Here is a 27237-nt window from a genome sequence, read left to right on the forward strand (position 1 = left end):
TTCTGGGAGGCATGAAGATTAGACGAACCCCTGAAACTATTGTCCTGAGATAATCTTTAAACCTGAAACCAAAAATATCCCCTAAAGTCTTCTTAAAACCAAACAATAGTTTAGCTTCACTAGTAAAAAAAAAAGTCTGCCTTAAGCATAATGCTCTTTTAAGAACCACCTATACGAGATTGAATTGACAATTGCAACTCGAAAGATTAGATAGGAATTTAAGGGGGCAGTGAGCTTACGTTAATGGCAGAGGAACAACTCAGAAAAGGAGGGTGAGAATGGTCACACATCTCGAGACAACGTCACTAAATGGTACATGTGGAAACAGTTCAATTGGTGTATGTTTTCTGTGTATATTTTCAACGGCAACAACCAAACAAATAAAATTATATCAAAAAATACAAACTTTGAAGAATAACACAAAGTGGTTTAGAAATATTAACCAGTTTTCACAAATAATAATGCTTAAAACAGTAACACGTGCATAGCACCTGGCAGCTTTCAAAGGCTTCTACATCTGAAAAATCCAGAAAGACATGTGTTTGTAAGGTGGGGCCTGAGTTTGCCCCTGTAAACTTTCAATCCCTGACTTTATGTCCTAAAGTATTCTGGAACAAATAAAAAACCAAGCCCTTCTTAGGAATATATTTCAGAAGTCTGTCCAGAGTTCACTTCACAGGCATCAGCCAGAGCCCTAGTCAGGCCATACAAACTTCTGGCCCAGATTCATTTTTAAAAGCTGCACTTTGATGGGGGGCTGGAGAGTAATGGATTTCACTGAAAATAAAAGTCCACATGTGATCCCAGCTGTAGTGTGATACTATTTTGTTGCAAATCTAGAAGGTCTTGGGGAACAAGCACAGACTGCCTGTCCTGTATTCCCTTCCAATAATGTCTTAGGCACCAGAAAGGAGAGCAGGGTAAACTGTAAGCCCTGCTCCTGCAGGGAGGGCAGCGGGGTGCTGGGGGTGCTATACGCAAACTATCAAAGCTGAATACACCAATACTCTGAATCCTCAGCCACAGATGGCGTTCCATGTACAGGAATCCAGGACGAGTTGGAGGTGCCAGATATGGGGAATGACCCATGAGACTCGAGAGGCCAGATGGCTGCTTCCGGAACACCCCCTCCTCATTGTGGGAGGAGTAGTGAGGGGGGCTTTCGTGTAGGTCTGGGTCTCTATACAGTAGGCACTCGGTTAACATACATGAGCCCCATTGACCCCTGAAGGATCAGCTGGAGGTTGGCCCCATGCTGTGAAGGGGGGCTGCCCCTCTTCTACATCCATGGATCAACTCTCGGGAAGAATTTGATGGCAGAAGTGTTGTCACATGCCGTCAAGTCAATTTTGACTCATAGCGACCCTATGTGACAGAGCAGAACTGCTCCATAGGGTTTTCTTGGCTGTAATCTTTGAAGCGGATCACCAGGCCTTTCTCCCACAGAGTCACTGGGTGGGTTTGAACCACCAACCTTTCGGTTAACAGCTAAGCACTTAACTGTTGCATCGTCAGGGCTCCTTATGGCAAAAGTAGGCTTGGGAGAAGTCTATTCTGGAAAGCATTGATGCTCCTTCCTCCACCAGAAGAAAACTGACCAATTATATTTCCAGAAAACTATGTCAGCCCTGAGCAGGACAGAGCTCAGTCTGAATGGGCTGCTGCCACCATATGTAATCCAGCTTCTGGGTCCAAACAAACTGAGATAAGCGTCAGACCAGAGACATCAAAGCAAGAGTCTGGTGTCCTTGTGGCTGAGTGTCTCGATCTCCTCTGGAGAGAAAGTGTTCCCTCGGAGCCTAAAGGGGGACAAAGTGATAAAAGGTTTGAGTGAGGAACAAACCAGAGCAGTACCTTGCAGCGAAGCTGCTGCTTTTTCAACGCACACCTGGGATGGTCTGAGCCTCAGGCCCAGCTGCAGCTCTCCTGGGAGGTCAGTCTGTAATGTTTGGACCCTGCACCAGCCGTGAGAGCTCGTGGATCATTTTGCATGATTAGCACGACTCCATGACGCTGCAGGAAGAGACCCCACCCTGGATCCAGCAGGCCACAGGCTCCCGGAGGCTGGCTGGATTCTTTTTAAGGCAACAGTAGAATCCATCAAGAATGCAATGAGTGAGTCCTGATACCCTCCCAAGCTCTGTAAACACGGCAGCAAATCACATCAGAACCCTTAAAATATCAACCTCATGCTGGCTCACTCCCCCGGGACACAGAACGTGACATTTCTTGGGGCTGTGCAATGGCTTAAAAAATAAAACCACACACACTGCCCTGGATCTGATGATCTCAGAGGCTACAGAAGGGAAAAGTTCGCCTTCTCAGCACAGATATTCTGAAATTCTAGTTAGTTTTGTTTTTCACGTTGACGTTTGCTGCTGTCTTGATGTGATTTTTCAGTGAAGGAATAAGACCTGTGTCTGCATATGTAAAGCGGGGCCACAGGCTTACAGAAACGAGGTGGGCCAGATACAGGAGCCAGAGGGACCTGGTCTGAGACGACCAGTTTGGTGGGTCAAGTAGAGTGGGGTCATGCACCTAAGTGGCGTAGGTCCTTCCTCTACTCTGGTTAATTACTAGCATTGCCAGGTCTTTTGAGAAAGCCAGGAAATACAGATTTTACATGAAACCTCCTGGTTTTTAAAGATTGGTGTCTAGGCCAGTGCTATTGCTGTAGTTGGACGCCATTGAGTCAATTTCGATTCATGTCAACTCCATATGACAGAGTAGAATTGCCCCATAAGGGTTTCCTAGGTTGTAATCTTTATGGAAGCAAATTGCCAGGTTTTTCTTCTATGGAGACGCTGGGTGGGTTCAAACTGCCAATCTTTCTGTTAGCAACCGAATAGGTTGCGTCAACAGGACTCCTCAGCCCAGTGCTAGATATACACTAACCATCACTCATGACATCTTAAACCAGGGGAGATCTTTCTAGTTTTTATCTTAGTTAAAAATGTCTTTGTTGTTACTAGCTGCTGTCTAGTCAGGCCCCCCACTTACGGTGACCCCACGTAAAATAGAATGAAGTGCTGCCAGGTCCTGTGCCATTCCTGTGATCGGTAGCTGATCGGAACGTTGTGATCCACAGGGTTTCCACTGGCTAATTTTCAGAAGTAGATTGCCAGGCCTTTCTTCCTAGTCTGTCTTAGTCTAAAGTTCCACTGAACCTGTTCAGCATCACAGCAACATACAAGCCCCCACTGACAGACGGGTGGTGTCTATGGCTGAGGTGCACCGGCTGGGAATCAAACCCAGGGCTACTGCGTGGAAAGTGAGAATTCTACTGCTAAACCACCACTGCCTCTGTGAGTTAGAAACAGATCCCCCAAAGAAGGGGGAGAAATCTCTGAAGGTGTGACTCAAAGCTCTTTTCAAATACACGAAGGAACATGGCTTTTAATTACATAGACTCGGATCCAGTGTACCACAGCCCACACCCTGTGCTGGCTCCATTCAGAGCTGCAGAGGGTCTGAGACAACATTCTTGGTCTAGGAAGGCTGATATAAATCCCAGTAGGGGCAGGAGCTGAGCTCTTATTTTATTATTTTCATTCTTCAACCACGCCCCCGTTCCCATTCTATTGCCTAGAACAGAGAAGTTTCTGAATACTCATGATTGACAAATGAAAGACTTGGTCCCTACCTGAGATGTGAAGACTTCTTTCCCAGACAGAGAAATAGATCCATCAAGTGAAATGGCATCGAATGTCAGAGTCAGGAGGCATCTTAGAAATTCCAAAGTTCCTCTCTCCCCTCACCCCATTTTACAAATCAGAAAACTGAGGCTCAGAGAGATAAAGAAGCTTGCCCAGGGGCCTTACCAGACTTCCAGGATGGTGTTATTCCTCTCAAGGGTCTGCAGGAGGGCTTCTGCCCCAGCATAGGTGATGCTGTTGTTGGATAGCCTGGAGAGGAAGATGGAATGGTGAGCTTCTGAGATGCTTGGTTCTTATAAGCTTGCCCAGTTAAAGGAAGTGTAGGGAACTGGCTGGTCTAGTCCAGCCACTGGAGCCCTCCCGCACCCTGGTCATGGCCCTTTCCTTTCTGAGATTCCCCAGAATCTCATCAACAAAGGCTCAGTGCCTTAAGTGAAATGCACCCGTTCCCTCCTGTTCATCCTAAACTTGGTGATTGAAGTATTAAAATCTGTTTATCTAATTAACTAGCCTCCCCTTAGGAACGCGCTACAGCATAGTGGTTAAGTACCCGTGGTTTAGTGGCAGACATCCTGGATTCAAAAGCAACCTACATCACTTCCTTTTTGATCTCCAGCTAATTGGGTGCAGTTTTCTCATCTGTAAAATGGGTCTAAGAGTGCCTACCTCATCAAAATAATAAAAATAAAAATAACCAAACCCATTGCCATTGAGCCGATTGCAACACATAGCGATCCTAGAGGACAGAGCAGAACTGCCCCAGAGGGTTTTCAAGGGGCAGCTGGTGGATTTGAACTGCCAATCTTTTGATTAGCAGCCAAGTTCTTTAACCACTGCACTGCCAGGGCTCCACCTATCTCAGAGAGTATAGCAATTAAAGAATGGCAAATACAAAGCACTTGGCCCAGTATTTCACTGGGAGAAAATAATCAATGAAGAGTAATGTGCTCATTTGGGGGGCCAAGGGGCATATGAGCTGGAATTGACTTGAAGGTAATGGATTTGGTTTTGGGGGTCATAGGGACAGAGATTAGAGAAAATATGAGGCTGGGAAAGGGGAGGGGCAATGGGGAACTGTCCAGGAAAGCGGGGAAAGACCCACGTGTTCCTCTGCTGCTGTTTGGCTCAGAGCTTTGCCTTCTAGATGGTTTCCATGACCTATCTTTCCCTCCTCCACAACTTTAGGAATTTCTTAGAAGCTGACACTAAGGTAATGCTAATGATAATAATAGCCAATATCTGCTGAGCTCTTCCTATACGCCCGCTCGTTACCTACGTTATCTCAGGGAATGTTCACAACCCCATGTCGAGTTGATTCCAACTCATAGCGACCCTAGAGGACAGAGTAGAACTGCCCCATTGGGTTTCCAAGGAGTGGCTAGTGGATTCGAAGTGCCAATCTTTTGGTTAGCAGCCGAGCTCTTAACCACTGTGCAACCAAGGCTCCCACAACCCGATGAGGAAGTTCCAATTATTATTCCCATTGATGCTCAGGGAAACTGAGGCACTGGTCCAAGGAGAAACAGCTGTTAATGGCAGAGCTGGAGTACACACCCAGGCCATCCAGGTCCAGAGCCTGCTCTCTGAATCAACGCTTGGTAGAGGCTAAGCCTGGGAGAAAAATGCAGGCATTTTTTTTTTTTTTAGAGATCTATCAGAAGCTTAATTTTTATGGGAAAACAATGAGCGGGGGAGGATAAATAGTTCAGTAATGCTGAATTGTAAGGCTGGCAGCAAGGTAATGTGGGATGCCTCCAACCACCATTGCCATTGGGGTCAAGCTGGGTCAATCTGTGACAACAAGGGTGGGCAAATTTGTCATACCCACATGTGCTGGCTTGGACAAATCCAGCCTCCCAAGTCTGCTTCCACCCAAGTGACATGTGGAAGTGTTTTCCCCCAAACGTTTGGCAACTTTCTAGGCCCTGCAAAGCAACACAAACAAGTGCCACCAGGGTGGCTGGTGGTCTGGCAGCAAAGCCGACACTCTCCCTGAGGCAGCTGTCTGCCTGTCCCTGGAGCTGGGTGTTTTCTCGGGCCACATTTGCCAGAGCAGATGCCACCTGCCTCTGGGAAATGCAGTCATCTGATGGGGCCCTGATGTCCCAGGAAAATGAGACCTTGGGCGCTGCGACCGGCATGCAGTCTGTCTTGGACAGCGCCAGCCCAAGTCCAGGGTGCTCACTTGGTGGTGCCCTGCTCACAGCCCCTGTCCCTGTCCTCATGGCAAAGGTCCCTGCAGAGGTGTATCTAGGGTATGGCAGGAAGGCCATGTGCCCTGGACGCCACTTAAAGAAGGGAAGACTACCGAGTAGTTCCTGTTAACCTGGTGCGACCCAATGGCCTTCCTCAAGTGTGCTGGTCATCAGTGCATACAAAAGCCAACACAGCAGTCTGACAACCGAATTTGGTACCTAAATTTCTGTGACAGAATGTTTGGACAAGGGTGCTGTCCTAGTGCTTGTCATAGGCACTATATACGTTGCTGGGCCCCTGTCCACCGAGTCCACCACCACAGGACCCCCAATCACTCCCCCATCAACACTACTCCTAACCCAGCAAGCCTTCCATAAGCTCCTGCTATCTAACCAGGTTTCTCCGCTGCCCTTGGCTGGATTCAAGCCTCCTCCCTCATTCACCCGGAAGACTGCAGGAGCCTCCTGACTGGTCTCCATGCCCCCATCTGAACCCTTCTCAATCCACTCTGCTCCAAGAGGCAGAAATGACTGGTTTCTGATATAAATCAGATCGTGTTACTCCCCTGATTAAAACCGTCCAAAGGGCATCCACTAATGTTCACTGCAGCATCCTTCACCATAGCCAAGAGGTAAAAACAACCCAAGTGTCCATCAAAACAGATGCACAGATAAACAATACGTGGTACATGCATAAAATGGAATATTACTCAGCCGTAAAGAAAACGGGAGTACTGATACGTGGTGCAACATGGATGAACCTTGGAAACATTAGGTTGAGAGAAATAAGTCAGACAGAAAAGAACAAATATCGTATGACCCCACTTATATGAAATACTGAGAACAGGCAAATGCAGAGATGAAAGTTTCTTAGTCGTTACCAGGGGCTTGGGGAGAGGGAGATGGGGAGTTGGTTACTTAAGGGGTCTGAGTTTTTATTTAGGGGGATGAGAAACATTTGAAAATGGATAGTGGTCATGGTTGTACAACATGGTGAATGAATGAATGTCACTGAATCGTGCACTTAAAATGGCCAGAATGGCAAACATTTTCCTATATGTATTTCACCGCAATGAAAATAAAATGTAAAAAAAAAAAAAAAAAAGCCCTCCAAAGGCTTCCCGATGTCCTTGGAATAAAACCCAACATCCTTCCACTGCTCTGAGGCCTATGAGGCCCACTCTGCTTGCCTCTTCCCTCTCGCTTCCACTCCCCGACCACTCTATTCCAACCACACAAGCTTTCTTTCTGTTCTCAAAACCACCAAGTTTATTTCTGCCCCAGGGCCTTTGCACATGCTGTTCCCGCCACCTGGAATGCCTTTTCTTGAGACCTCAGCACGGTGGGCACCTTGAGTTATTCAGGCCTGAACTCAAATGCCACTTTTGCAGACAGACCCCGCCTGAGCAGTAGCGACCCCGCCCTCTCCAGCCACACAGTCACATCTCCCCCTTGGAAGTCTCTCTTTAACCCTTATTACCATCAGAAATGCTCTTGTTTGCTTGGTTACTTGCTCATTACCTGCATCCATCATTAGAATTTAAGAGCCAGGTGAGCAGGGGCCTGCTCTGTCCTTTTATCCCTGTTATCTCCCGTGCCTCACGCAACACCTGGCACAGAATGGGTGCTTAAGAAACATTGCTTGTACGAATATACAAGTGCACGCACCTATGCATAAATGAATGTATGCATGCGTGATGAATAAGGAAAGCCGTGTACGCATAAATAAACACACGTGTGCATTCATGCATGCACAATGCAACAAGACGATCATCTGAAGAGTCCTGCCTGAGCCAGAGCTGGTCCCTGGAGAGGCAGAAGGGCATTTCCCAGGAGCCACGTAGCAGACGCTGTCAGCAAACCCACCCATATTCCCTCCGGTTTCACCACTAACTCTGAGGGCTGCTTGCCAGGAACACCTGCCACTCTCTGCCTTAGGCCTTTCTTCTGACCCCAGGGGCAAGCTCACCCAGGTACAGGGCAAGCCGCAAGTGCCAAGTAGTTCACGTTCCACAAGCACACTTCAGCGTAGCACGCACAGGCAGTTGATGGATAAATACCCCATCCTTCTCACCCCTCAGGTGGGCAGGTAACCAGGCATGTTCTATACTGGCTCCCCAATTTCCCCAGCAGGGACCTCCAAGTGAGCCCAAGTTGCCTGCCATAGTGATAACACATTCTTTCTTGGCTGCCTTCCTTTTCTGCCCCACTTCACTATCTCCCATCTGTTTTCTGGGACCACCTCTGAATAACCTGCTTGTGCTTGACCAACAGAAGCTGTTTTCTACCAGGCCACCTCATGTGAGCTACCCGGGCTGAGAAGCCACCCAGATCTCTGAATCAGAAGCACCCCCTCCCAACCAAGCCGGTCATTATTACTCCAGCTCCTGCTTAAGAGTTCCTTACTTCAGGACTTTCAAACTTGAGTTTCTCTTAAGTCCTTCAGCGAGAAAACACACACCTTCATCATGGAGATGGTTCTCCTCCAGGCTGGCAAGAACAAGAGAGAAAAATCCAACTGATATGATAACACTTATTACAGAGGATGATGTCGATAAAGATTAACCCATATGGCCAGATTTAGAAAATCCAGCAGCGGAGAATTCAAACTTATGGAACAGATAAAGCAGGGTGTTCTCAATTCCAGGGGCACAGTTGCAAGAGAATTCGCCCCAAGGCCCCTCTACGTAATAGATTCCCTCATGCCCAGCTACCCAATACATTTTGCCTTTCTTCCTTATTATGGGAGCCTCATTTTGTTTGAGGAAGACCAAAGGAAAATTGACGCCTTTGAATTATGGTGTTGGCAAAGAATACTGAATATACCATGGACTGTTGGAAGAATGAACAAATCTGTCTTGGAAGAAGTACAGCCAGAGTGCTCCCTGGAAGCAAGGATGGCGAGGCTTTGTCTCACGTACTTTGGACATGTTATCAGGAGGAATCAGTCCCTGGAGCAGGACATCATGCTTGGTGGAGGATCAGTGAAAAAGAGGAAGACCCTCAAGGAGATGGACTGACACAGTGGCTACAACAATGGGCTCAAGCATAACAAGGACCGTGAGGATGGCACAGGACCAGGCGGCACTTTGTTCTGTTGTACACAGGGTTGCTATGAATTGGAACCGACTCAATGACACCTAACAACAAATTTTGTTTGGAAGTCCCTGGGTGGTACAAAGAGTTTACATGCTCTGCTGCTAACCAAAAGGTTGGCAGTTTGAATCCACCCAGAGCCCACCTATCTCGGAAGAAAAACCTGGTGATTTACCTCCGAAAAACCAGCCATTGAAAACCCTATGCAGCACAATTCTACTCTGACACACGTGGGGTCACCACGAGTCAGAACTGACTTGACGGCAACTGGTACTGGTAATTTTATTTAGGGCAGCCATGTACCTGGTGAGAAAACTACATTTCCCAGCCTCCATTGCAGCCAGGCCTTTGGTACAGTGGAATTTGACAGATGGGCTTCTGGGAATGGCTTTTAATGAGGAGACACCCACCTGCTCTGTACCTTTTACCCTTCCCAGCATACAGACTGAACCCTGGATTACGGGAGTAGTGCTGCAGGTGGGGATTTTGTGATCATGAGGCAATCAACCATGACCATGAGGACGAACCCACAGGCTAAGGATGATGGAACGGAGAAAAAGACAGAGAGTCCAGGCCCCTGCTGGCCTTATGTAGCCCCCATGCCAGCCCTATGCTGCCTACCTCCAGGCATGACAAAATAAACACTTCACTGGTTTAAGCCACTGTGGTGGTGTTCTCAGTTGTCATTGAGTCAGCTCCGACTCATGGCACCCCATGTACAACAGAACGAAACATTGTCTGCTTCTGCACCACCTTCAAGATCCTTGGTACGCTTGAGTCCATTGTTGTAGCCACTGTGTATTCTGAGTGCCTTCCAACCTAGGTTGCTCATCTTCCAATAGTATATCAGACAATATTCTATTGCGATCCAGAGGATTTTCATTGACTCATTTTCAGAAGTGGGTTGCCAGGCCTTTCTTCCTAGACCGTCTTAGTCTGGAAGTTCCACTGAAACCTGTCCACCATGGGTGACCCTGCTGGTATCTAAAAAATCAACGGCATAGCTTCCAGCATCACGGCAACACATAATCTACCAAGAATGACATGCTGGCCGACAGGTGGCAGTTCAACCTCTACGGATAGAGGTTTTCTATCGCTTTCAGCCTAAAGCAACCATATCTGATACATGCACAGTGAGGTACCCCTCTGCCAAGAAATTCCCGTGGCAAAATCCAATCAGGCTATAAACGAAGACCTTCAGAACTGGCCCAAGCTCCTCCCTCCTTACCCTGACTCACCCTGAAGCCCCACCAACAGCCAAGGCCCACCCACAATCTCCTTTCTACGACAATGCTCATGTTTCACTGCCTTTCTGCTTCCTGGAAAAAAATTAAACATTCGTCATTTTATGTCCCTGACATAGTCTGGAACTTTCCAGAACATGTCAGAGGAACTATCCTAGTGGAGTCTGAAGGATGGAAAACTTGGAATCAGCTTCAGATCCATAGCATAAGCATGATTCATGGTTCATCTTTTCAACTTCCCCAAAATGTTATTCTACCTTCCAAGACGACCACTGACTCTAACATCTAGAACTCAAATGCACTTTAAAATTACAAAACTACTACTATTATTACTAGTAGTAATAGCAGTAGTCGTCACAGTAGTCCTGCTACAATTATAATTTAACATTTATGGAGCACTTACACCAATGCCAGGAACTATATCCAGCTCTTTACAAACATTACCTCATTTAATTCTGACAACAATGTTTAATGGTCGGAAGCATTCTTACCCTCATTTCACAGGTGAGAAAACAGAGACCCAGAGATTTTATAGAACCGCCTCAAACGACAGCCAGGACTTGAATCTCAGTCTGCTTGATACCAGCATCTGTGCTTTTAGCCATTATGCCATGCGTAGGCAGAAAACAAACAAATTAAGTAATTAAGTAAAAAGAATTACCACCTATATGCCAGGCTCTGTAAGCAGCATGCCACTCAGTATGTACAAAGGCAAACACAATCAATCAATCAATCCTCCACCTCTGCTTTATTCATACAACCACTTCCATAAATGAGGCAGTTACCTGCCTCCCCAGACCAGGGACTCCCCAAACTCACCAGAGCTCTTCCAGTACCATGTTCTTTTCTAACATCCGTGCTAAAGCTTGGGCACCCACACTGCCAATGCTGTTCCCCACCAGGCTGGGCAAGATCATGAAACAAAAACACATCAGAGAAGGCAGGAACCTCAAAGATAAGCACAAATGCACAGAGAGCAAAATGCACAGCACACATAACCCATTCTCCTCGTCTGCTCCATTCTAGGCATCACTAATTGATTACAGGGCTCTTTCTCATTACGTCCAGATGCAGCCTTGGAATCCTTCCCAAATTAATGGACTGGAGTTGGCCCTTGAAGTACAATGTATCTGGCTCAACCCAAGGTCTTCAATTCACAAGTAGGGAATCAAGCATAAGCATGATTTTATGATTCATCTTTCATGGTTCATCTCTGAGAGGGGAAGGGACATCTCCAAAGTCACTTAGAAACATTCAAGAGCCTCAACTTCAAATTCTTCACCCCACTGCCTAACATCCAAACCCCTTGCTGCTGAGTCAATTCCAACTCGTAGTGACTCTATGAGACAGAACAGAACTTCACTATCGAGTTTCCAAGGAGCGGCTGGTGGATTCAAACTGCCAACCTTTGGATAGCAGCCGAGCTCTTAAATACTGCGTCACCAGGGCTCCCTGACTAACATAAAAACCCATTGCCATTGAATCGATTCCAACTCACAGCAACCCTATAGGACAGACTAGAACTACCCCTAGAGAATTTCCAAGGAGCACCTGGTAGATTCAAACTGCCAACTTTTTGGTTAGCAGCCATAGTTCTTAACCACTACGCCACCAGGGTTTCCCTGACTAACACAGGAGTGTAAAAATGAAGTTCAAAGACCTTCAAAACTGGCCCAAGCTCCTCCCTCCTCACCCTGACTCACTCTTAGCTTACCTGAGCCACTTCAAGCTCTGATGGTCACTCAAGGCTTCAGCCAAGGCCTGGGCACCCTTGTCACCCACCCTGTTGCCCCAGAACCTGAAAAGACCAACAAAGTCAACAGATAGTTAGCGAGCTCCTGCTATGCACTAACACTATTCTAAGCATACACTAACAGTGTGCCCTGCTGTCTGCAGCCACAGCCAGGGAAGCAGGACCACCCAGTCCCAAAGAGGCCTCACTGGGTCTCCCACCAGCACAGTGTACCTGCCTTCATCTTTTTGGCTGGATGGCCAAACTTCACTCTAATTTTTCTATAGCTTTAGATCACAAACTTGGAGAATATCAGAGGCCCATCCAGCCCATAACCCCAGAGACAGGGAACTCACGTGATTGTAACATTTTTCCTGACATTTCTTCAGATCTGCATCCTGGTAATTGCCACCCTGTGGTCCTTAATTATCCTCTGGGGCCACCCAGACAAGTCTAACTCGTCTTCTACAAGCCAGTTCTTTATCTCTTGCTCCTTCTTCACATACCTAATTCCTTCACGATGTCCGCTTCCTTCACCTTCTGGGTCACCCCCTCTGACCCACGATAGTTTGAAAGTATACTTGGTAAAAAGGTGGAACCCAGCTCCAATCTTCTGACCCAGCTATTTTACATGTGCAAATTTACTCTAGATATAAATGTGCACCAGTGAGAAAGATGGCTGAACTAAGGCGTTTCCTGCACTTTCCCTCACTCGGTAAATGCTTATCGAGCTTTTGCTGTGTGCCAACACTGCTTCAGGCTCCAGGGATACAACGCTGAAATAGCAAAACAACCTGGAAACAGCCTAAGTGTGGATCAACAGAAAACCCATTGCTGTACAGTCAATTCTGACGCGTAGCGACCCTAAAAGACAGAGTAGAACTGCCCCATAGGGTTTCCAAGGAACAGAATCAACAGGGGACGTTTACATAGATCACGGACATCCACCCAGTGGAATAAGGTCATAATAATATGAAGATGCTTATTATGTATTGTTAAACAAATAAAAAAAAAAAAAATGCAAGTGACCCTGCTTGGCGTTTTCAGCACAGTGCCTGGTCCAGAGAAGGTGCCTTAATAAATATGTGTTCAGAGACAAACGAACACCCTAGACACGACCTGAAGCAGGAAATAGCATAGTAGGGCTGTGGCCACCTTTGTTGTAGACACAGTGCTGCTACTCGCTAAGCTCGAAAAAGGTGCTGATTTCTCTAGCAAGAATCCTGCTCCTGGATCAAAGTGTGCTTTGTGGGCAGCAACTTGCCTACCTGTAAAATGGGTCACAGCACCTGGGCCCTAAGATTATTCTCGCTTCCAACAGTCTCAGATTCTAAACCCCTCAGTTCTTATCAAATGGATCCCGGTCCAGGGTGTGACAGGACAGGAGAGGGAGTCTCAGGGACTGCCTGGGTGCAGCCCTGGGGGCAATCACTCTGCCAGCAAATAGAGGAAGCCCATCTGGGTCCCTGCAGTCTACAGGACCAACCTTTCAGCCTGAGTCTGACTCCCTCCCCTCCCTGATAAGCCTAATAGGGCCCCACACAACCAAGGGCTCTGAAGGACCCAGGACAGGCTCCTGCCACCCTGGGTCCATCTCCACCCTCCCCACCTCCTTCTCTTCCCCAGGTCCGTGGTTCTCACCCTGGGCATCACCTCCCCTGGGAGCTTTCCGAAACCACTGATGCCTGGGCCCCGCACCGACTGCAGTCGAGTCGAGGAGCCTTGCTGGTGCATGGTTAAGAGCTTGGCTGCTAACCAAAAGGTTGGCAGTTCAAATCCTCCAGCCACACCTTGGAAACCCTATGGGGCAGTTCTAATCTGTCCTATAGGGTCGCTATGTGTCAGAATTGACTCAATGGCAATGGGTTTGGTTTTTTTGATTTGGGCCTTACACCCAGGTATTTCCATTGAATGGGTTTTAGTCATAGGTGGGACTCAGGCAATGGTGTACTTTAGAAGCTTCCAGGTGATTCCAAAGCGGAGACGCACAGCCCTAAGTGCCCAAGGACCAGAGGGCTTCCTGTCACCAGCTCATGGGCCCTGCCTGCCCCAGCCCTGACATCCTCAACTTCCTGTTTATCAGGAGAAAAAGCACTGAAGCAGCCAAGGCCCACCCACTCTCTCCCTGGCTCACCCTCCCCACTGTAGCCTGGGCACCTCTAGGGGCTGCTGGCTGAAGAGCTTTACCTGCCCCTAAGTCCTCCAATGCCCAAGCCCCTCCATGCAGCCCCTCGACCCCACTGCCCAACCTACCCCAGAAACTGGAGGGAGCAGTTGTCTCGGAGCCCCTGGGCCAGCACCTCAGCCCCCACAGCAGTGATGTGGTTATTTCCCAGCCTGGAAGGAAGACAGGGGAGGCTGAGGGACCTTCATGCCCTGAAGTACCCCGGGGTGCGGTGGGAAAGGGCATCCTGGACAGAGACACGTGGGAAGAAAGCTGTGGGGGCCTCTCCTTGCAGATGTGGGACCTGTGCTCACACTCAGGGGCAGCGTAGTGCATGCTGTACACGCTGGGCAAGCTTACTCAACCTTATGTAACTGCTAACTCGCCGTCATTTTCCACCAGCAAAGGCAAAGGGGCAGGGGCTGCTGTGCACAGCAACATGACAGGTACAGGCAGGAGCCACCGTAGGCAGCTGTCCTGGGAGGTGGCTTTCCCAAAGGGCGAGGCCAGGTTGTGGAGGGTGATTTGCTGCTCCACCTTTATCTCCTGTCTCAGCACCTGCTGACACTAGACCCCAGCGAGCCTCCTACAGCTTCCCAGAGCTGCTGTTGCTGCAGGCAGCATCAACCTATTAGAAGGGAGTCAGGGCAGGCCCAGGCAGCTGGGAGGGAGCTTGCCTGCCAGAAAGGAGGGATCCTCTGAGCCTTCCCGGTGGGCTCCGTGCCAGCCCCAGGAGGGGCAGTTGGAGAGGGAGGGCCTCAGGAAAGCAGCCAGGCCAGGGGAATCTCAGCAAGGGAGGCAGCTGTTGTTGTTAGTGGGAAGGCAACTTCTGGTGACTCCACGCACAACAGAACAAAATGTTGTCCAGTCTGGTGTCATCCCCATGAACACTTCTTCAGCTATGAGGGCTAAAGGTCAAAGGGCAGAGCACCAGTCCAAAGTTTGCTGGGGAAGTCACGGTATTAGAGAAACCCTGCTCAAAAGGAGACCAGTTTAAAACAAAAAACAGTTGCCATCAAGTCGACTCTGACTCATGGCGACCCCATGCGTGTCAGGGTAGAACTGTGCCCCATAGGATTTTCAATGGGTGATTTTTCAGAAACAGATCACCAGGCCTTTCCTCCGAGGCACCTCTGGGAGGACTCAAACCTCCAACCTTTTGGTTAGCAGCCGAACACATTAACCCTTCGCACCACCAGACTCCCAAAAGGACACACTGCACCTGAATTCAGCCTGAAGGCCATGATCCCTGTGTGGACCGAGCCAGGGCTGAAGCTGGCGCAGACTGACTCAGCTGTTGGGGAAAAACCATTTCTGGGGAACAGGGAAGCCCAAGGCTTACCTCAATGCCAAGAAGTTCTGCTTGCGCGCAAGTAGCTCGGCCATGGAGCGTGCACAGCCGTCAGTCAATTTGTTGTTGAACAGGCTGGGAAGTTCCGGGAGGGAGGAGACATTGAGATAAGGAACAAAGGACAGTGACCACCCAAGCAGGGCAGCCTCTTCCCTCAGAACAGGAGTCCCCCTGCACCCTCCAGCCACGCAAACACCCATGCCCAGCCCATTACTCCTGCACACCTGCCCCGGCCTGGAGTGAGGCTGGGTGCGCGGGGCCCAGTGTCCACGTCTAGCCTGACTTACGCTAATTTCTGCAGCTGCTCGAAGTGAAGAGCATGCTCAATGAGCTTGCAGATGCCTCGGTCTGAGATATTGTTGTCCCGCAAGCTAAAAAAGACAAAAGAAACACATTTGAAAGTGGAGCTGGTAAGAAAGGTAGAAAAAAATGAACAACCTCCCCAAAGAAATGTCTGCAAGGACTGAGCACCCAGGAAAAGTGGAGACTCCCTCATCCTTGGCCAGGTGACTGACCAGTGTAGCATGGTGGGGAACAGTCCAGGAAATGGAGACCCAAAACCCCACTAAAAAACCCTAGAATCCTTGGAGAAGTCACTGATCTCATTTGAAGTGCTGTTTCCATCTCTGTAAAAGAGAAACTGGCAGCATTATGAACACCTGGTGCCTGGTACGAGCTACCTGTAATCAGGATTGCTGGCATCTATGTTCCGGGTGCTGTTCTAAGTATGTCGCAAATTACCCATTGCCATCGGGTCGATTCTGACTCATACAGACCCTGTCTAATGGAGTAGAACTGCCCCATAGGGTTTCCCAGGCTGTAAATCTTTACAGAAGCAGATTGCCACATTTTTCTCCCAAGGAGTGGCTGGTGGTTTCGAACCACTGATCTTTCCGTTAACATCCAAGGCCTTAAGCACTGCTCCACCAGGGCTCCTGGCACTTCACAAACAGTAAATTTATTTAATCCTCACAACAACCTCTTGTAGTAGGTACTATTTTCACATCCCTTACAGAGAAGGAAACTGAGGCCCAGACAAGTGAAGTAACTTGGGAAAGGTTCACAGCAAGTGAAGGGTTTGAGCCCAGGCAGCCTGGCTCCAGATCCCACTCTGCCCTGGTGATGCAGTGGTTAAAGTGTTCAACTGCCAACTGAAAGGCCGGCGGTTCAAAACCACAAGGGGCTCCACAGGAGAAAGATGTGGCGGTCTGCTTCCGTAGATTTACGGCCTTGGAAACCCCAACGGGGTTGCTATGAGTCGGAATCGACTCGCCAGCAGTGGATTTGTTTTGTTTTGTTTTTTTGGAGTGGGCCATGAAATCAATTTTGACGGTCCGGAGCAGCATTGCTTTTAAATGAAATAGAACAGAAGCCAAGAGCAGAGCATGTCAGAGGTAATAAGGTAACATCATTTCATGAAGTTTCGGTTTATAGTTTTACATGCATCCTCTCTCTCTCTCTCCCTGTGGGCTGCAGTCAAAAAACTTTGAAGGCCACCACCCTAGAGTCAGACGCAGAGTCTAAAGAGATCTATAGACGTGTGTACAGGGTTTCCCGGAGGCTGAGGATTTCGGTTGGCATGGCAACAGCTCAAGTGGGAGAGAAGCAGCTTAGTGCTGTGGGAGAGGAGTCTCACTCCCTCCCTCTCCCTCTCTCTCTCTCTTTCACACACACACACAGGAAATGCCCACACAGCAACCTCATGGCTGTTTCCACCAGCCCCCTGCTACAGTGTCAGCAATTCTGCCGTGTGTACACGTGTAGAACCTGGTCAAGGACTTCAGTTGCTGATGAAAAGCTAAGCTGGTTCAGGCACACTAGTATTTTCTGTGTGTCCTCTGGACCACCAGTATCAGAATCACCAGGGATGTTTGTTAAAAATACAGATTCCCAGGCCCGCACAACAGACCTCCTGAATGGGAATCACTGGGAGCAGGCCCAGGAATCTGTGTCTCAACCAGCACCTTTGCACACTACAGCCTGAGACCCATGAACTGGGACCGGATCACCCTCACCCTTCCCTGAAACAGAGACTAACCCCCAGCCTCTGCCCAGGCCTCCTGTAGGCTGTGGGGGTCACGTGGGCATTCCTAACCCAGGAGAGATGATCCCTTTGAGAATTCCAGGGGTGGACTGGCCACTGAGGGTCACCCAGCACAGGGGCTCCTGGCCTCTTGGGTTTCAGGGACCCCTTTGAGAACCTGGTGAAAACTATGAATCCACTACCCAACAAAATGGACATTCATATTTTTATCAGGAAAAGGGCCCCTACAGAGAGGTCCCAAAATTCCCAAGTCAAAATACCATGATTCTTCCCTCTTAGGAAAATGGGGGTATTGTGCTTGTCATCCTCCGTTGGCCCTGCCAGGTCTACTCTCCCCCTTACCTCCCCTGCTTTCTGTCCTGGAGGCTGAGCCACATGGACCACGTTTCTGGCCCCCTATTGGGCTTCAGCACTGGCAGAAGGCAGGAGCGAGGGCCGAGTGAGGGATTTATTCCCTCAGATCTGCCCTTCCAGGTTGCCGCAGCCACAGTTCCTATCAGGTAGTATCCTCCATGCCTTCGTCTCAGGGTTCTAACCACCACTCCCATCCTCCCCCTGGTGCCATGACCACCCCAGGGCCTGCGCTGTCCCTCTGTGCTCTCCCGACTCTTGTCCACACCTTTGCTGGCAGTCCCTTTGTCAACTCTCCTCAAATTATCCAATTTCTCAGTGTGTCATGTTTCCTCCAAGCCCCTGACTGGACTATTCATATGTATCATATTATATAGTAACTTAATTACGTATAATATTTATATTAATAATTTATAATATGGAGTTCCCCGGTGGTGCAAAAGGTTAATGCATTCTGCTGCTACCCAAAAGGGCTGATGGTTCAAGTCCACCTAGAGGCACCTCGGAAGAAAGGCTTGGCAATCTGCTTTGAAAAACCAGCCATTGCAAATCCTATGGAGCACAGTTCTACTCTGACACAGGTGGGGTCGCTGTGAGTTGGAACTGACTCCACGGCAACTAGGTTATATATATTATGTTATCATTTGCTTAGTAAAGTAGAGGGTCAGCAAAAAAGAGGATGACCCTAAACAAGATGGAATGACATGGTGGCTGCAACAATGGGCTCAAACATAGCAACAACTGTGATGGCTCAGAATCGGGCAGTGTTTCTTTCTGTTGTACGTAGCTAGGGTTGCTCTGAGTCAGAACCAACTCATGACACCTAGCAACAACAACGTTATTATTGCATTATATTTATAAAGTTATGGTCGTGGTTCCTATTTAGCCGACAACAGTTTCTAGTAGAGATCCATGTGTTTGCTCCCCAGAGGAAAAGGATCTTGCTGCTTTGCACCAGACTACATGCCATCCTAATATAATCACGGGAAACCCTGGTGGCCTAGTGGCTAAGAGTTCAGCTGCTAGCCAAAACGTCAGCAGTTCAAATCCACCAGGCGCTCCTTGGAAACCCTATGGGGTAGTTCTACTCTGTCCTATAGGGTCACTATGAGTCAGAGTCGACTTGACAGCAATGGGTTTGGTTTTTGGTTTTAATATAATCAAGAAGTCTGTCCCTTGTTTAGGATCAAATAAGGTTATCTGGGGTAGACCAAAAACCCTGGGAGGCTATGAGTAGATTTCAACTCTTAGCTACAATTTCTGCTTTCTCAGAGGTTACAGACAAGGATCAGGACATTCCCTTTCAAGGCTGCCAGGGAAGTTGGGGAGCTGGGCGTGCTCTCTGCCCTGCCTGTCCCAAGACATGCTGAGGCACAGGCCTTCCAAAGGGGAAACCCCTTCAGACAGGAAGCTGAAAGCAGCATGGATAATGCCATAGTGTTTAACACTGCCCTATGCAAGGAACCGAACCGAAGGTCAGTTTCAACTCTGCAGCTGCTTTCTCTCTCTCACACTAAAACCAAACCAAACCCGCTGCCGTTGAGTCAATTCTGACTCATAGCAACCTATATGACAGACTAGGATTGTCCCTTAGGGTTTCCAAGGAGCAGGTGATGGCTTCAAACTGGTGACCTTTGGTTAGCAGCCAAGCTCTTAACCACTGTGTTGCTGGGGCTCCTTCTCTCTCAGCATCCTGAAATTCCCACCACGATGGAATTTTAAAGTCTTGGATAGGGCACAAGTCACCTCTGACCTGGGGTAGATCCTAAGACAGTCACATATTACACAAAACTGTGCCCATGACTTCAGGGTTTACACAGAGCCCCTGAAGCCCATCCACAGATCACAGCTGACTCAGGGGGAGCAGGGAGCCTGTGACCATAAAGATGTGATTTTTGAATTCTGGCTCTGCCGTTTCCTGTGCAACCCTGAACAAGTTACTTTGCTTCTCTGAGCCTTACCACTGAGGATACCTGTTGCTGTCAAATCAATTCCGACTCACGACAACCCCTCATGACAACAGAGTAGAACTGCTCCATAAGGTTTTCTTGGAAAATTCTTACATAAGCAGGTCACCAGGTCTTTCTTCCACAGTGCCACTAGGTGTGTTTGAACAGCCAGCCTTTAGGTTAATAGTCAAGTGAAAACTGTTTGCACTACCCAGGGACCTACACTGAGGATAACAGGGATAATAATGCCCCTGCCTACAGTCCGGGGTGGTGGAAGAGATTGAAGGAGGTAATTCTGGGAAGTGCACAGCACCATGCCTGGCCCACAGGATGCATTCAATAAGTTACAGATACTGTTATCACCCACCACCCACTGTCAGTTTGTCATACTATGGTGTCTTGCATATTGCTATGATGCTGGAAGCTGCTTCACCAGTATTTCAAATATTTCAAATACCGGCAGGGTGACCCATGGTGGATGGGTTTCAGTGGTGCCTCCAGACCAGGACAGACTAGGAAGAAAGGGCTGGCAATCTACTTCAAAAAATTAGCCAACGAAAACTTATGGACCACAACAGAATACTGTCTGACTGGCTTGCTTTGGACATGTCATCAAGAGGGATCAATTGCTAGAGAAAGACATAGTGTTTGGTAAAACAGAGGGCCAGCGAGGGTGAGGGAGATGGCCCTCTTGGTGAGATGGATTAACACAAAAGCCATAATGACACGAGGATGACAAAGGAGCAGGCAGCACTTCCTTCTTTTGTACATAAGCTCACCAGGAGTTGGAAGTGACTCACTGGCAGTAAACATCAACAACACTGTTATCACATAATCAACTCCAGGGCAGCTAACAAAAACATTGTAGAGGGGGGAAAACTAAGGCCCAGACTGGGGAAGGCCCGGTCTGGCCCAGAGGAGGGGTAGCAGAACTGGCTGGGGCTGGACTGGTCTCCTGGACCCCAGCTCAGTGCTCCAGCCCCTGCGCCTCCATGGTGGCATTCCTGCCACACTCCGCTGGCATCACCCAGCAACACTCACTAGAGAGCTTTGCAGACACCGAGGCAAGGCAGCAGCTGCTCCACGCCGATGTCACCCACAGAGTTGTAGTCCAGCTGCAGGGCCACGGGCTGCCGGAGGTGCTGCAGTGCAAAGGCCAGGGCCGCACACTCGGCGGGGCCCACGCCACAAAACGTCAGCTTCAGGTGCTCAACGTCCAGCCCACGCACGGCCTCCCGGGCCAGCCGCTCCTCCTGCATCTCGTACAGGCTCCGGATGAGCCAGAGGAAGCCGGGCATGGCGTGCATGCTCTTGGCCTCACCCGGCACGCCGGGCGGGATGGAGTGGAAGTACTTGCGGAGGCTGCGGGCCAGACACCACCGGGCGCAGGTGTGGCGCTGGAGCAGGGCCTTCTCGGACGCCTGACACTCGGCCAGCAGGCCCCGGTGCTCCCGGGACAACAGCCCTGCCAGGAAGGCCGCCGTAATCTGGAGGTTGTGCGGCTCGGCCTTCTGCAGCCAAGCCACCACACTGCTCTCCTTGCTCTCAGAGCGCTGGATGCATAATGCGGGCAGCAGCCTGGCCAGCAGGGAGCCACCTGTCCTGCAGCAATTGAAGAGGTGTCTGAGCGTGGTGGGCGGCAGGTCAGAACTTAACACGAGGTAGAACGCGGCAAAAAAGCACTGGAAAGTGATGTGCAAGAACTCCAGGGGCGCCGAGCTGCCCAGTACAACGCTTTTGGCACGTACCAGGAAGCCCAGGGCAATGTCGTCAGTGTCCACCTGTGCAGCCTGGAGCTGCTTGGCTGAGAACACATAGCAGCACGTGCCCAGGCCCCAGAGAGCCAGGTGGCCCAGGCGCAGGAGTGTGGGGAGCCTGCCTCGAAGGAGGCTGGGACCCGGGCCACGGGGGTCTGTGTCTGGTGGGGAGGTATGAAGCAGAAAGTGCTGCAGGATCAGCAGGTACATGTCCGTGGTGGTCTTCAGGGAGCCCCCGCCCTGCAATAACAGCTCCTGGTGGCATCTGGACACGATCCACGAGAAGACAGGGAGGTAGCACAAACCATGCAAGGCTGAGGTGGCTTTGAGCAGGCAGATGAGACGGTCTGCCACCCCCGGCTCCCGATGGTGCCTCCGCATGTACAGCTCGATGCCCTCCTCCGAGAAGCCCCTGAGGTGGAGCTCCCTGCAGACGTACTTCCGGAGAAAGGCCGTCACCGCATCCGGACGGCTGGTCAGCACCTTGCGGGCGTTCTTCAGCAGGTTGCCCTGCAGAAGGTTGAAGAGCAGATTCTGGACGGATGTGGGGTCGGTCGGAGAGCAGTGGCGCTCACGATCGGTGAACCTGAACCTGAACTCGTCGAAGCCATCAAAGGTGAGCAGCACGCGGTCAGGGTGGTCAAGGAGGAACTGGAAGACATCCTGCTGGCCAACGTCGGGCCAGCAGCAGTGTTCAAAGAGCAGCGTCCGTACCGACAGGGGTTTTGCCACACACTGCAGCTGCCGGCAGCTGAACGGGAAGACGAAGAGAAACTCCTGGAAGTCCCGGCCTGCAGCCCACAGGAAGTGCAGCTGCTGCAGGAGTGTGCTCTTGCCACTGCCCGCCTCGCCCACCACCAGCACCGTGTCTGCATCTTCATTGAGACAGCCCTGGGAGCTGAAGAGCTCCTCCAGGCCCAGGGTGGCCGGGCTCTGCTGAGGGGGTCCAGCCATGCCGATATTCGTCCGCACCTCCAGGACATTCTCCGTGTATATGTCTTCTAGGCAAAGGTTCTCCGCCCCATCATAGGTACTCAGGAAGCGAGACTGAGCAGATACCATGCTCTTCAGCTTGGACATGTACTTCTTACATGCGGCATCTGGGAGACAGCAAAAGATAAATGAGGGGGTCCATGTCAAACATGGGACCTGAATAGAGAGTGGGCTGCGTAGGGGAACTCACAAGCTGGGGGACTTTGAGGCCTGTCACGTAATCTCTCTAAGCCTCAGTTTGCTCACCTATAGAGTGGAAGAAATAATGGTCCCTACTTTATAAGGTTCTTACATGGATCAACTAAGATAATCTGTGTCAAACACTGAATCTCTTGGTGGTATAAATGGTTAGCATGCCCGGCTGCTAACTGAAAGTTTGGAGATTTAAGCCCACCCAGAAGTACCTCGGAAGAAAGGCCTGGCAATCTACTTCTGAAAAATCAGCCATTGAAAACCCTATGGAACACAGCTCTGCTCTGACACACATGGGGTCACCATGAGTCAAAGTCAACTAGACGGCAACTGGTTAGTGGTTTCTGGTTATGACCTGTGCTTAGCACAGTATCCAACACAAAGTAAATGCTGGAAAGAAATTAGCTACTGTCATTATTATTACTGACACCAGGAGCAGCTGTAGAAGATTTGAGGGAGCACTGGGCTGGGAGTGAGAAGACCTGTGTCTGAGGTTGGTCCTGTCACATTAATTGATAAGTCCCTTCACCACTCAGCCTCAGCTGCCTCTTTCTAAAAATAAGGAGAAGGTTTAAGGGCTTAGGAGCCCAGCTTCTGAACTTAAACACATCTGAGTTTGAAACCTGGTCCACCATTAACTTGGACAAGCCACTTAACCTTTCTGAGCTTCAGCCTTCTTATCTGTAAAAATGGGGACGACGACAGTATCCACCTTGTAGGATTGCTTCAGGAGGAAATAACGTAGACTAGAAAAGAATGCCTGACACAGAGCAAGCTCTTGATACTCACTCAAACCCACTGCTGTAGTCAATTCTGACTCATAGAGACCCTATAGGACAAAGCAGAACTGCCCCCTAGGGTTTCCAAGGCTGTAAATCTTTAGGGAAGCCAACTGCCACATCTTTCTCCCAAGGACTGGCTGGTGGGTTTGAAGCACCAACCTTTCAGTTAGCAGCCTAGTGCTTTAACCAAGGCACCACCAGGGCTCCCTAAGCTCTCAATATATAGTGTTTTATGATCATTATTATCAATGGGTATGATAGGTAAAATAATGGACCCCCAAAGATGTCCTGGGGCCTATGACTATGTCACCTTACATGGCAAAAGGGACTTTGCAAATGTGATAAAGTTCAATGAGACGGAGAAATTACCTTGGATTCTCTGTGTGAGCCCATTGTAATCACAAGGGTCCTCAAAAGTGGAAGAGGGAGGCAGGAGAGGAGAGTCAGCGGTGATTAAGGAAGAACGGCTCAGAGATGCAACTTCGTTGGCTCCAAAGACAGAGGAAAGGGGCCAGGAGCCAAGAAATGTGGGTGGCCTCTAGAAGCTGGAAAGGGCAAGGAAACAAATCCTTCCCTAGACCCTCCAGAAAGGTGCATATTCCCACCTACACCTGATTTTAGCCCAGTGAGACCCATGTCGGATTTCTAACCTACAGAACTATAAGAACAAATTTGCATTAAGCCCCTAAGTTTGTGGTAGTTTGTTACAGCAGCAATACAGAACTAATATGGTGGGGGATTCATTGAGAGAATGAATCATATAAAATGCGAATGGATTTACATGAAAGTTAATTGCAACTTCACTGTAAGAATAACTGGAATAATAAAACATTATTACCAGGCTCATAATAAGAGTAGGGATAAGAATCTCAAATAGGTTAAGAAGTGATGAGAGTGGATGACTAGGGATCCTAGGTCTCCAACAGGTTCAACAACACCTAACACAAGCTCAAACTGCAGAATGTGCAGAGCGAAAGTGAATGGTGCAAGCCTCAAACTGGCAGCCCACGGACCACTCCGATCCCGAGGCATCTTGTATATGGTACACACAGCACTTTTTCAAAATCTCACTTACTTGCTAACTTTTCAAAACCATGGTGTTATGGGTTGAATTATGCTCACCCCCAAGAAAGATATTTCGAAGTTCTAAATATCATGACTTTGCTTGGAAACAGGGTCTTTGAATATGTTATTAATTAAGGTAACATGAGATTATACCAGCGTAGGGTGGGCCCTAATCCTATCTGAGTGATGTCCTTTTTAAAGGGGAGAATAGACAGAGAGACAGAGGAAGGAGGCCATGTGACAGTAAAGCTGCAAGCCAAGGAACTCCTGGAGCTACCGGAAGCTGGGAGATAGGTACAGAACAGATCCTCCCTCAGGGCTCTCAGAAGGAATCAGCATGGCCGACACCCTGATCTTGGACCCTTGGCCTCCAGAACTGAGAGATAGTTTCTCTAAAAACTTTATTGTGCCACCCAGTTTGCTTCCCAGCCCTGAGAAACTAAGACACGTGGATTTCCCATACACATCTTAATTAAGCTTCTCTTGGAAAAAATAAGGTAAGATCTAGCAATACAGGAACCACACACCCAGATGGCATCATTGCTCTCCAGTTTGTCACGGCCCCAACTGTTTACACTTCCTGCTGGCGTCCGGATGGGACCTCAAAGATCATCTGAGTCTTTACTTCTCAGGAATTGACCCAAAGACTCAAGCCCAGAGAGGGGAAGGGACTTGCCAAAGTCACATGGAGTGGTGGGTAGGCGGGCAGCCAGCAGAGCCTAGGCCGTCATACCAGGGCTCCTCTCCCCAGACAGCCTCTTCTGAGTCCTGCTAAGGGGTTGGCTTTCTGTAGTTCTAGATGCCACCCCCAGCAAAGAACTGCCCATGGAAGCCCCTGGCCAAACACCCATGAAGCAAGAAGGAGTCCCAAAGGAACTGGAACTGAGGGGTCACCCGGGTAACCCAGGCTGAGTACTCAGACACGATTCCCTGATCCTGTCTCCACTCTCTCATCCTCCTCATGCATTTCTCTCCAGCAAGAGTTCTTGCGAACAGGACGCCTGCTGCTTTTCTTATTATCTTGATACCAACATGAGCAAACCACTTCCTGTGACGGGATTCAGTTCCTCTTTCAGGAAATGGGGAAGCATTAGTCCAGAGACCCACGGTGGTGGGACCTCAGGGCGTGGTTCACCCCATCACAGGTCTCAGTGCCCCAACCAAGTGCTGAGCTGGGCCCACTTGGCTCATTTGTCCTCAATTCAAAGGCGGCCAGTTGCCTTTGAGTTGACTCTGACTCATGGTGACCCCATGTGTGTTAGAGTAAAACTGTGCTCCACAGAGTTTTCGATGGCTGATATTTCAGAATAAGATTGCCAGGCCTTTCTTCCAAGGAGGCTCTGGGTGGACTGGAACGGCCAACCTTTCGGTTAGCAGCCAAGCACATTAGCTGTTCGCACCATCCAGGGTCTCCCAACTTAAAGGCTACCAAATAGTTTTCACAGATGGCTCTTAGCATATCAAAGTTGTACGTATAAAGAAGAGCTGCCCTGTGTTTGCACTTCCTCTTTTGTTCCCAGAGCTGATGATCACTGCTGCTTTTACTGCTCTCCGGATATACCAGGAGTACTGAATAGAGACCATAAAATATATAACTTCCCCTCCAGTGCCCCGATTTCCAATGCAGGTTTCCCAACCATCACCAATAATATCAAAACTTTCCAGAAAATTTCTCTCTCATTTTAAAAACAATAAACACATGTCAATCATCACCTTTAAAAGTGTGGGGGATCTTACAGCATGGCACAGTTACAGTGCCCAGATGGCCAGCTCTACTTGTTGATACCAACCACAGATATTAGCAAGCCTATTAGCCTGGGCCCTGGACTTGGGGCTGTACATCCCTGCCACACACTGATGTGTACATTCCATTCTTACATGAGACAGTGCACGCTACACTGCCAAGCACAGGCTTCCTGCCATCTGTCCCCTCACCCTGCTCTGGGCTGCTCACTGTCGAGAGCCGCAGGGATCAGGGTGATAAACCCATGTGCCAGGATCATGCACAGCTCAGCGGCACTCCGTGCTGATAGGCCTGCCTTACAATAGTGCGGATGCAAGGCTCAGAGTGACAGGCTGTTACCCTGTATTTATAACTGAAGGTTCCTTCTCCCAACATAAGAGAAATGCGTCCTGTCTAAAATCAGACCCATCTGCCCCTCCCTCATCACTTAACCTCCCAGCCTCAATTTCCACATCTGTAAAGTGGAGATAACAGCACTTACTTCTTGGGGTTATTGCAAAGGGCAGGAATGTCTGCTATGTACAGTGGCTATGCTCTCCAAGCCTCTCCTATTGCTGAGTCTGGACGGTGATCGTGGGCATGGAGGGATACCATGCTATCTAAATTCATTTGGTTCTGGAGTTCCTGTGAGTAGCTAATTTCAGAGATCAAGAAACACCAGCCCTGTCTCAAAAGGTGTATTTACTGGTCTCTACTCATCCAGAGCAAAAAAGAAAGAAGGAAACCAAAGGCTCAAAGAAGAAACTAGTCTATAGGACAAATAGTCTAAATGAACCATGGCCTCATCTACCCTGAAACCAGAAGAACTAGATGGTGCCTGGCTACAACTACTGCCCATTATGATCAGGGTCACAATATCTGGACACTGATAAAATACGAAAAAAATGTGAAACAGAACTTCGAATTCCTAAAAAAAAAAAAA

The 27237-nt window shown here is 49.1% G+C and overlaps 1 protein-coding gene across 7 annotated transcripts in view; it reads right to left on the bottom strand.

The window, feature by feature from the left end:
• Positions 1 to 204: 204 nt before the first annotated feature.
• NOD2 (nucleotide binding oligomerization domain containing 2) overlaps positions 205 to 27237 on the bottom strand; it is a 46540-nt gene continuing 19507 nt past the window's right edge. For 2 of the 7 annotated variants that reach the window (XM_023555606.2, XM_023555605.2), the window contains exons 4-12: positions 20824 to 22639; positions 15726 to 15809; positions 15430 to 15513; positions 14177 to 14260; positions 11906 to 11989; positions 11011 to 11094; positions 8313 to 8341; positions 3822 to 3905; positions 205 to 1799 (exon numbers count right to left, since the gene is read on the bottom strand). In XM_023555606.2, the coding sequence (XP_023411374.1) occupies positions 1645 to 1799; positions 3822 to 3905; positions 8313 to 8341; positions 11011 to 11094; positions 11906 to 11989; positions 14177 to 14260; positions 15430 to 15513; positions 15726 to 15809; positions 20824 to 22639 (2504 nt within the window). In that variant the 3' untranslated portion in view covers positions 205 to 1644. Of the gene's footprint in view, positions 1800 to 3821; positions 3906 to 8257; positions 8342 to 11010; positions 11095 to 11905; positions 11990 to 14176; positions 14261 to 14764; positions 14996 to 15429; positions 15514 to 15725; positions 15810 to 20823; positions 22640 to 27237 lie in introns of those variants that run through there. The other 5 variants (XM_023555610.2, XM_010596088.3, XM_023555607.2 and 2 more) reach the window with 4 other exon arrangements.

Source organism: Loxodonta africana, chromosome 21 (assembly GCF_030014295.1).
Source record: "Loxodonta africana isolate mLoxAfr1 chromosome 21, mLoxAfr1.hap2, whole genome shotgun sequence".
In the NCBI taxonomy this organism is placed as follows: Eukaryota; Metazoa; Chordata; class Mammalia; order Proboscidea; family Elephantidae; genus Loxodonta; species Loxodonta africana.